Source organism: Myripristis murdjan, chromosome 24, assembly GCF_902150065.1.
Source record: "Myripristis murdjan chromosome 24, fMyrMur1.1, whole genome shotgun sequence".
NCBI classification, from domain to species: domain Eukaryota; kingdom Metazoa; phylum Chordata; class Actinopteri; order Holocentriformes; family Holocentridae; genus Myripristis; species Myripristis murdjan.
The window spans coordinates 21,388,142-21,398,896 of NC_044003.1; the positions used below are offsets into that span (position 1 = coordinate 21,388,142).

The 10,755-nt window shown below is 42.5% G+C and overlaps 2 protein-coding genes across 2 annotated transcripts; one reads left to right on the forward strand and one right to left on the reverse strand.

Moving 5' to 3' along the window:
• Positions 1 to 347: 347 nt before the first annotated feature.
• LOC115356540 (proteasome subunit alpha type-6) lies at positions 348 to 4,282 on the forward strand. Its single transcript, XM_030047749.1, has 7 exons — positions 348 to 536; positions 1,041 to 1,135; positions 1,896 to 1,977; positions 2,298 to 2,453; positions 3,197 to 3,375; positions 3,621 to 3,715; positions 4,079 to 4,282. The coding sequence occupies exons 1-7, from the start codon at positions 461 to 463 to the stop codon at positions 4,134 to 4,136; spliced, it is 741 nt and encodes a 246-aa protein (XP_029903609.1). The 5' UTR covers positions 348 to 460; the 3' UTR covers positions 4,137 to 4,282.
• A 2,258-nt stretch (positions 4,283 to 6,540) lies between these two features.
• LOC115356597 (NF-kappa-B inhibitor alpha-like) lies at positions 6,541 to 8,671 on the reverse strand. Its single transcript, XM_030047813.1, has 6 exons — positions 8,374 to 8,671; positions 7,762 to 7,867; positions 7,427 to 7,634; positions 7,153 to 7,241; positions 6,695 to 6,955; positions 6,541 to 6,572 (listed from the first exon to the last, which is right to left on the reverse strand). The coding sequence occupies exons 1-6, from the start codon at positions 8,604 to 8,606 to the stop codon at positions 6,543 to 6,545; spliced, it is 927 nt and encodes a 308-aa protein (XP_029903673.1). The 5' UTR covers positions 8,607 to 8,671; the 3' UTR covers positions 6,541 to 6,542.
• Between the last annotated feature and the right edge of the window lie 2,084 nt (positions 8,672 to 10,755).

The following is a 10,755-nucleotide window of genomic DNA, read 5'->3' on the forward strand; positions in this document are numbered from 1 at the left end:
CATGACTCCTCAGTTTTCACTCCTCTCATCGCTTGGCTAATCCATGCACATCATGCACAAATTATGTTCATGTTGGCGCTTATAGCAAGGAAAAGTAAGCTCCTTAGTGCACACAGCATCACTCGTGGACAGCTCATATCACTATAATCACATATCACACCTCATTTAAAATAATATTTGATATATGATATGGCATGATGTGATGTAAATATATGATGTAATACAATCACATGATAGTACCAGACACTACAAATAATACAATATCACTTCACATGCAACAGGTAAGAAAATAAGCGGAAGTCACACAGACATTACCATGGAAACAAAAGCGTTTAGCCTCTCACACCGGATGAAGTTGGGCCTCCCGCAGTTCAACTTCCGGGTGGAAATATTCTGCATGAAGTGAAATTTGCTTGCAAAATAATTTGGGCGAAGTTCTCGGCCAGTTTCACTCTGTAAAATGTCCCGAGGCTCGAGTGCAGGGTTTGATCGACACATTACTATCTTCTCTCCTGAAGGAAGACTTTATCAAGTTGGTTAGTACGGCGCTTGGCTCGGACAGGAGCCGGCTTGCAGGCTCACTTTGCGGCTAGCGGGCTAAATGCTCTGTCATGGTTCGGTTAGCTCGGACAGCGGCTAATAAACAACACCCAGCTAAAGCGAAAGTTGCTCTATAATGTGAAACCACGGTGTTGCCGGTGATGTGCTAGTTGTAATTACGTACATACTTTAATTAATGCTACTATGAAATAAAACAGCGAATCAAGTTATCCTGCTAGCTAGGTGTTAGGCTAGTTAGCATGGTTAGCGTTGCTAACAAGTAAGCTGATTCATTGCTGTCATTTCTGAATGGGGAGTAAAGTTAACTGTTTTTATTGAACAGAAATAGCATTTCTTTATTGTTAATGGTAAATATGTCAGTTGTAGTGTTTTTTTATGACTCTGCATCTGCTGAGATAGATGTCACGAGTCCCTAGCTTTAATTACAATTGCATTGTGTACATAGGAATATACATTTACTACTTGTTTCTTGTTTGCAGAATATGCTTTCAAGGCTATAAATCAAGGTGGACTCACATCAGTAGCGGTCAGAGGGAAGGACTGTGCAGTTGTTGTAACACAGAAAAAAGTACCGGTAAGTTGATCAGATCCTTGTTGACAATGGCTGCACTTTGAGTAAACTCGTTGTATATCAGGTGAATAAATAAACAACATCCTCCTGGGTGAATGTCCCCTGGTCCTTTTGACCTGTCCTCTAGTGAACAGTGGAGTGGACATCTTCCCAAATTGTTAAAAGCACTGCTGACAATGCCATTTTTCTCACACATGGCAACAATCTGTTTGTTTTATTTTTTATTTGAGAGGGACGAACTGTTTTGCAGTTGAAATACAAACAATGTGTCACAATTTCCAGCTTTTTTTTCTTGTTTCAAGAAGTTATAGCTGTCTAAAATGTGGTACAGTGTCATGCAAACTATATCAGTTTAAATCTTCTACCCAACCCAACAGCCGCAGTCTCACAAATTACAACAATGGCAAGCAGTGCAGATACAAGGCCACTGACACGACTCCATAAAGACACCCCTGGTATTTTTATCTGACCAAAGTCATCAACACTTGAGTGTCCTATTTATTTTAATAAGTTCACACTATCAGCACACTCAAGCTTTGCATTGCCCACCGAGCTGCCTTGTACCTGCTTTGTGTGTTGTTGTAAAAATGTATTTTCTTTTATTAAGTTTAATTTATACTGTTGGTTATTTATGTAAATGCACTGATGATGTCTTAAAGAGGAGGCTTGGGAGATCTGATGATCAGTTAGCGTTCTGTGCACGAACTCCTGCATCAAATGAGGAGATGACTTTCATTGTTAAACCTCTTTTCCTCTGAAATAGGACAAGCTTCTGGATGCCTCCACAGTCACCCACCTCTTCAGAATAACAGACAATATTGGATGCGTAATGTCTGGGATGACAGGTAACAAAACTTCTAAATTTGCAGGAGAACTATAGACTGTCTTATATTCGTAGAGTTGTAGAACAAAAATATCTTTAATTTTGCTATGCGTGCTCTTAGTGCGCGTTGTTGTTGATCATTTGGCATATCTGTTCTCTATACTCAGCATTTGGCTGATGATTCATGGTCGTCACACCACTGCAGTGGTTTTTCATGAGTCCGGCTGTTTGGCTGTGGCTGTCATTTAAATCCAAACATTTGTGCTACCAGTTTGACCGTGTGACAAGTGGTGCTCTTGGTCACATTCCTGTCCTTGTCCCTTGTGGTCTGTTCTTGTACAGCTGACAGCAGGTCTCAAGTCCAGCGAGCTCGCTACGAGGCAGCCAACTGGCAGTACAAGTACGGTTATGAGATTCCAGTGGACATGCTGTGTAAGAGAATTGCTGACATCTCACAGGTCTACACGCAGAACGCTGAGATGAGACCACTGGGCTGCTGTGAGTTTTTTTTTTTTTTTAATGTCTACTAACACTAAACCTGTTAGGGATTATTCACGCCACAATCACACCACCATAAAGCTGTGCCACTTAATGCAGCAGCTGTGTCACAGTTGCAATTCCTTCTTGAGGATATAGTGTTGTGTTTACTGTTTTTTAGATGTTTCTGATTTCTGTCAAAATTAAGTATTTGGTGCACAGTAGGTAAGCCTAGTCACTGTATTCCATCTATAAAGAGGGCGTAGCACTTTAAGCAGGTGGAGTCAGCTTCCAGCATTAGTTTAACTCTGTCGGCAGTGGCATTCATGCTGTTTCTCTTCCTCATTCTCAATATGAAGAATTGGAAATGGGCTATATTAGGCTTTGAAAAGTTGGTCTCTGAACACAAAATAGCCTAATATTTATTAATTATTTTACTGTATGTGTGTAGTATATGAGACTAGATATACAAGTGCCATTCTTTACTGACACAGCATATGCACATTACACTCTTGTATGTAAATATCTTGTGAAAGCACCAATTTTCATCCTAACAGTGGCATTTCGATCATTTTAGAGATATTTTTATTATATCCATATTGCCCGACCCTAGTTTGCAACACATTAAAGGAACATTACGGTAGACTAGGTATTCCAGAAAATGGTCAGTATTGGCCCCCAGGACAGTCAGCATTTATTGTTGACTTGCATGAGCACGAGTTCTGTACCTCTAATTGTCATCCCCGATGCCTTTTTTCGTCCAGGTATGATAGTGATCGGCATAGATGAGGAATACGGTCCCCAGGTGTACAAATGTGACCCAGCAGGCTATTACTGTGGCTTCAAGGCCACGGCTGCCGGAGTGAAGCAGACAGAAGCCACCAGCTTCCTGGAGAAGAAAGTGAAAAAGAAACTGGACTGGACCTTTGAACAAACTGTTGAGGTACAAAAGTTGTTTTGTGAATGGACAGTCAGCAGATAACAGAAGTAATCTTGGTGATTTGTATCACCAAGAGGCTGTATGGAGCTTATCGTTATTTGTACGTCATAAGTTGTATTCGATAAACGGGAAAGAACAAGTATCTGTCGATCAACCACAGAAAGTAAATTGCATGTTTGATTACTTGTTGAACATCTTCTCTCCTTCCTTTCATTTCCCTCTGTCCCTGTCTCTTTCTCTCTTGTCAGACGGCAATCTCATGTCTGTCTACGGTCCTCTCTATTGACTTCAAGCCCTCTGAGCTAGAGGTGGGAGTTGTCACAACACAGGACTCCAAGTTCAGGTAAAAAAAATAATAAAATAAACACTCTGGAAACTTTCACCTGTAATGAGAGTCAATGTAGGATGTGCAGCACAACATGTTGGCAAACATCCGCTTCATTGGAATTAAATCTAGTAAGATGAGACCTGACGTACCAAAACGAATCTCACCACTATTTGGTTTAGTTGACAGTGCGTGCTCGCTTTGTACTGAAAGTATGTTTTCCAGAGTAACATTTCCAGGGCATTAGTTACAGTTGCACATTCAGCATGATACTAAATCCACAGGCTATGACATTGAGGCTATATTTCACATTTTATCTACGTGTGGTTAAAACATCACTGATATCAGAATGACATCCGTCTTCATATCCTCGTCCCGCAGGGTGCTGACAGAGGCTGAAGTGGATGCCCACCTGGTGTCCCTGGCAGAGCGGGACTGAGCAGGCAGAGGCACATGTCACCTGTTGGATAAAGTTAGAGCATGATGGGATATGCAGTTCCCAGTTGCAGACTGGTGTTATCTTTGTTTGCTGTACATTTACCCCAGTTTCATTGAACAATAAAAGTTTTTGGAGTAAAATAGCCATTGGTGCTCAGTGTCTTTATAGTGATTTTTACAAGCCCGTGTGTTTGGCTTGCATTCTTGCATAATGTCGTCTGATGCATTATTCTGTATCTTCCAGTAAGAGGTAGGCGTCTTTACTTTCAGATATTAGCAAATGTATCACCTTAGTCTTGTAATCTAAGATCTGATCAGTCCTGTTCACTGTCAAACTTTGAGGCAGGGGAAAATGTGCATTGGAAAGTGAGCTGTGCAAAGCCCTACCTCTGAGCTTCCTGTTGTGGCTCTAAATGCACCAAATCACACAACATGCCGGCTGTTGCTAAAGAGTTTTGTTGTATTTTTTTTTTTTTTTTTTCTGGAGAGTAACATGGTCCTGGTTTGACCTCATTTGTCATCATTTCAGCATATTTTACGCACATGTAGCATGTCAGAAATAGAATACCTCAACTCACCGGATAACGTAACACGTGATTTCTCTTTGCAAAGGAAAAACATTTTCCCCTCGATACTTTTGGTTTTACATAGCTGATATATGATTCATGAGGCTGTGTTCACGACTGGCTAAGCATTTCTGTCAATAGCCCCATGTAGCTCAGCATCTGTGGGCCCCTTTGTCAGCAACATGTGATCATAGATGATGATGTCTGGCTATTAACCTGTCCTCAGCACATTATGCTGAGGTTTTCAGTCCAGTTCTCAAATGTCAAGTCACTCTAAGCCCCCCTCCTCCCTCTCTCTGTCTCTCTAGTTAGCAAGTTTTATCATTCATCTCCTCCCCATCCTCCCTCTCACTGTTTCTCTAATTCCCTTTTTCATATTCAGTGTCAAATGCAGTGCAAAGTAAGAAGCCCAACTGTCTCTCAATAAAACCTCATGTCCTACATGCAAGAGAACTGGTCCTCAGGTGAGTCACAGGTAATCTTTGTCCCTTTTGGAAAGATTGGGTCACCTGAGGAACAGGAGCCACTGAGACTTTGTCCTTGGATCTAAATGAGTGAGATTCCTTTGGAAAATCCCCTAGATGTACTGTACAGGTCTATAGACCAGCTGATGTTTACAGCTCTGACAATTACAGGGTAGATTTACACCACTATTAAACCTGATCGCTCTGGGACTTTTTTCTGCATCACCAAAACGTTGACTACAGGCTCACATTAGACTAGTAAACACAGTTCCAGCCGAATAGTAAACATGGATGTTATGGGGAAGTTACATGGAAAGGGTTATTCCAGGCAACTGCACCTTGGTCAATTACCGACAGTGTCTATTGTACATGTATCAATCAACTGAGGGGCAAACCTTGTACTTCCCCGATTCCATTATAGTTTTTTAGTCATCATGACAGCGGTAAGACTCAGCTTACTGTATATGGTGCTTTTAAGAATTCCCATCTTAGTAAAGAGCACTTCCTTGTTAAAAAAAAAAAAAAAAAATTCCTTGGTATTTCTAGCTACTGATTCCAAGCTGCTATTCAGCCATAGTTCCAGAGAGGGACGGAATATTCAGTACATTTTGTTCCTCTTATGCCGCCCAGGGACTTTCAACACTGACTCAGAGACCCAGTGACCTCGCCCCAACAAGGAAATCCCAGACTGTTCCAAGGGACTGAGTGTGATAAAAAAAAAAAAAAAAAATGCTCACGTCTGGTCTAAAAGTGCGATGACTCCTTTCCTCCTCATCACTTAAGTACAAGAAGTGACGGGGTACTGACTCAAATACTGTGTTTTACAATGTGAAACAGTCCATAAACCAGTCATCACAGGGGGAAGGAAATTAAAATCATTGTGTAGTTGGAAAAGGAAAAACACACCAGACAAAGTAATTTATATTCTTAGAATTTTCTTTTATTCATAATGACTTTTTTTTTCTTTTTTTGTTAATAGTGTTAAAATTCACAATGGATATTCACAGGTACAAAAATAATATCTCTGTATATTTACAATATATTACATGTCTCATCTGGTATATACACAACAAAATATATATATACACACATATATATATATATATTTATATATCTATAGGATTATATGGAGGTCATGGTCTTGCTGTATTAGGATTCTTGGTGCCTTGGATCTTTGTTGATCAAGCTGTGACCCGGACCGGACTGGACGCCGACTTCATTCTTGTGTGTGGTCCCAGGGCCAGCTCCAGGCCTGTTGGCAGGCCTTGTGGTCATCCTGGGTGGGGAGAGGGACTAATCTGTCCCTCTGGACTGTGATTAGGCAACCCAGTAGCAGCTTCACTGTCTTGTACACCACCAGAACAGGGATGTTTCTTCTTACTTGCCAAACTTGATGTCATCGTACATCTGTGGAAAACAATAAATTAAATATTATTAAAAATCCATACAACTGCCATTTTTTAAAGCCACTGTCTTGAGGATCTACTCAGGACACAAGAGCGCCTGGTGTAATATAAGCACCAACTGACCTCATCATCAGAAAGGTCGAGTTCCTCCATATCACTGTCATCTGATTCGCTCTCAGGCAGATCTCTCAACTCCTGAGCCGTCTTTTCGTACAGCTGGCAGCGGATCTCTTCGTTATGGCGTCCGTAGGTGAGGTGGTAAGGTGCGTAGCCGCCATACGTGAGGCTGTTGACGTCAGCGCCGAGCTCAATGAGACGGCAGACCAGTGCTGGGTTCTGGAGATCTACAGCCAGATGGAGTGCTGTCCGACCACTGCACTGCTCCTAAACCAAACAACACAAAGGAAAAACGTTAGATCCCTTTAGCATCCAACTGAGGTTTCAATTTAGAAGCTCCATCCACTGTAGCAAGATTGGATTTCAACTGCTTTGGTTGCTATCTTTTTTTTTTTTTTTTTCAAATTCCCTGACTCACATAAGAGGCTTGCAAGGTGCTTGGACCTGTCAGTCATGACACGTACCTGTGCATTGATGTCTGCACCAAGCTGGATGAGGCTCTCCACCAATGAAAGATAGCCGTTGATGGACGCCAAATGAAGGCAATTATGTCCTGGAAGAGAAAAACAAAACCAAAAATGGTGGTTAACAACTAAATTCTCAAAGCAGGGACTCTCCAAACGGGAAAACACAGGTGGTGTGTGCCCGCATGCATGTGTATTCTCACTGCATTTGTGCATAATAGAACAGAAAACAAAACTGCGTCATTCCTCTAACCACTTAAACCCCGATGCTTACCACTGTAGTTGGGGAAGGAGAGGATGGAGCTGAGGTGACGCTGGCAGTTCTGAGTGATGACACTGAAGCAGGCGAGCGAGCCCTTCTTGCAGGCGATGTGTAGGGCTGTGTTGCCGCTGTTGTCAGCCAGCCGCGGGTCACAGCCGGCCTTCAGGAGTTTCTCCACCAACTGGGGCTGCTCTGTGATCACTGCTAGGTGCAGCACAGTCTGAGGGGCAGAAGATTTAAGATGGCTTATTAGTCTTATGTGATATCAGTGTGAGTAGTGTTAATAATCATTAACAATTAGGAAACTGTAAATGCTTGGGAAGCAGAGGGCTTGGGCTGATTATTACCTGTCTCTGGTGGTTCTGCACATTGAGGAAGGGGTGATTGTGAGAGAGCTTGATCATCTGGTTGGCATGTTCAGTGGCTTCATGAATGATGGCCAAGTGGAGAAACCTGTGGGACGATGAGGAGGTAGAGAAAGAGAAAAAAGGGTTTGTTAAAATAGTGCTTCAAAAATACGCACTGGGGAAGTGGTTACAACCCAGTACAAAGAACAAAGCCTGAGCAGTAGAGCGTTTCGCAAGAATGGAGTTTTGTCGGGTTATTTCCACCAGTTGTGGCTTGACACATCTGATGCTTTATCAGTTACTGGCAGCGCGCCAGGGACTTTCCTGAGTGCGCACAGCGGACTTTAGCACCGCCCAGACTGCGCTCGCTGCCAAAGCGCACACAAGTCTGAGGCGCTGCACACACACTTTTAAAGACCACTTGTTTTTCCTGCAAACTCTCACTGTTTTTATGTGCACTTTTGCAGCTTTTCAACTATTTCCTGAATGCAAAATATCTGCCTTTCGTTGCACGACTCTTACGCATGAATCGCCCTTTAACTTTATCCACGGAGGGTAAAGCCCAAGTTTGCAGAGTCTTAATGAAAATATTAATAAAGACAATCCACTTACGTATCACCGTCTTCTGTCACTGCAGATCTCCATGGCTCGTTATCCTTTGGAGAGTCGTCGACACAGTCCACAGACAGGTATTCAATGTCGTTGGCCAACTCGTCCTCTTTAAGGGAATCCAGGCCGCTGTCAAAACGATCGTCTTGGCAAGGTAGCCCTTTCCCAGGTTTGGGCTCCATGTTGTCGAAGTTGTACTCCATTTGATTATGGTTAGGTGCTCTGTAGACGTCCATGTTGAGTTTTGTGCGTGTTACACGAACTAGCTCCGTCTGCGTAGGGAGGTCAAGGCAGAGTGCGGCTGTAGAGGGAGGTGCCTGGGCTTTTAGTGCGCTCAACTGGGCGGGGCGGAGCCATCTCGGGGGGAATTCCACTTTGACTTATCTTTGAGAAGGGAAATCACAACTAGCTATGCTGTTGTGCCAAAAATCCCCCCAAAAAGACTCAGAATGAAAACCTGTAGTTTCCTATTAGGCACCTATTCTCACCTGCGACGCGTTTTAGGGGCCCTGTCATGAGTTCTGTCAATGAATGAGACACGATGGGCCTGAATGAGGGAGACGGCCCCTGTCAGACGCTTGGAGAATTCCCTTCCACTCGGGGAAATTATCTATTTCAACCGGGGAACCTACAGACACCACATATTTTCCATTCCCTTCTATTGGCCTGATTAACTAGTTTAACGCACAGCTACAGTGAGAAACTCAGGTATTCCTTGTGAAGATCAATTTGGCTGCTTATGTTCGCACTGAAAGTGCAGTTCACATATACAGTTAACCACATTCTGTTATCAGTTCATTTTCTGTACAGCTAGAAGTTATGTGGTTGTCATTATCATATAATAATGATAATACACGGCAGTGAGCACAATTATTATTTATCCTCCAGGTAATTACCACAAAAGACGAGGCATTCATCATTATTGTGCTTGGAAAAAATATATAGCCATCATAACCAGATCTGTGCTCTTTCTTTTCCAAGGAAGTTTGAATTTTGCACAGTAACATGCAGCGGGTAAAAGGAAACTGTGTTCCGCTTAGTCTGTCCGTAAAGGGTTTGGAAAAGTTTTCGGTGTTTCCCCCACATTCCAGGGGAAAATGAATTTGAAGTGCTTAAGGTGTGTACTTTCTGACACTTCAAGATACTTACTCATCTCCCAGAATGTAGATAATACCCCTCCCATTTCTTTTGTTATTTTTCCCAGATGTGCTGTCTTGTTGGTGTATCACAATAACCTGGAATTATAATCAGGCTAATCAAGAATCAAGAATAACCAGTAAGCAGGCCTGGGCATTTACATGAACTAAATCTTGGGGAAGTGCGGAGAAACAAGAGAAAAATATTAATAAGTACCAGTGGCTATTAGAGGACATGGAAACAACAGGATTTTCACAGTGTATGCTGTACGTGCTTACAGTAGAGAGTGAATTCACATTGCATGCAGAGGACGGGGGGATATTCTAAAGTTTCCAAATGGAGAATCCCTTATGAAAGCAATGTTGCACGTGCCAAAACAGGATATTCTGGAGTGGACTTACCCCTCTAGTCCTGCAAATGCCTAACATCCTTCTGGAAATGGAATACACTGTACAAATTTGGTGTTTAATGTGGAAACTACTGTATTAAGAAATGCAGAAAGGTTTTTTTCATGCTTTTTTGTTGGGAATTTTGTGGATTGTTTTTGAAATTGCATAACGATAAACCATTTACAGCAAGTGCATTTTTTTCCATATTTATGAAAAGCAAACTTTTTTGCAACTTTCTTGGTGATCTTTTAATTTCCCTAACATTTGACCCACAATTGTCCTGTGCGAGTGTTTCAGCCAGGAGGAAACTCCTTTTCTTGCATAACAAGGCGGCAAGGTGCGTGAGTTTGCCTACCTGTCTGTGCAGCCCTGACATTTGAAATGAAAATCCCAGCGCCGCCTGTATTTGCATTGCAAGAGATAGGCCCATTAGTAACCTAGCAACCGTTTGTAAGAGCAGTAAAGCATCCACACCTCTATGGGGCGATACCCAGGGTGAGAGATAACATTATACCAAACAAACACTCATACACGCACACACACATACACACACACACACCCAGCAGGGGTGTGATGTAACACCTTATGTAGCTGAGGCTGTGCGTGTGCGTCATAGCAGACAAACGTCACCCATGTGCTCTCCTGCGAGTGTCTCAGGCAGACTCTGAATTCCAGACATTCTTTAATCTCTGCCAAGTATCACAGTGAGGCATTTGGGGACACGGTGTACTTCCACTCTCTTGTTCTCCCTCCCAAACATATGTGTGAAAATCGCGTGCTTGTATATGGTCAAATATTTACCCTGCACGGGAAATACTGGGACTTCCACTTTACGTCTTTGAGAAATTTGTGTCGTGTT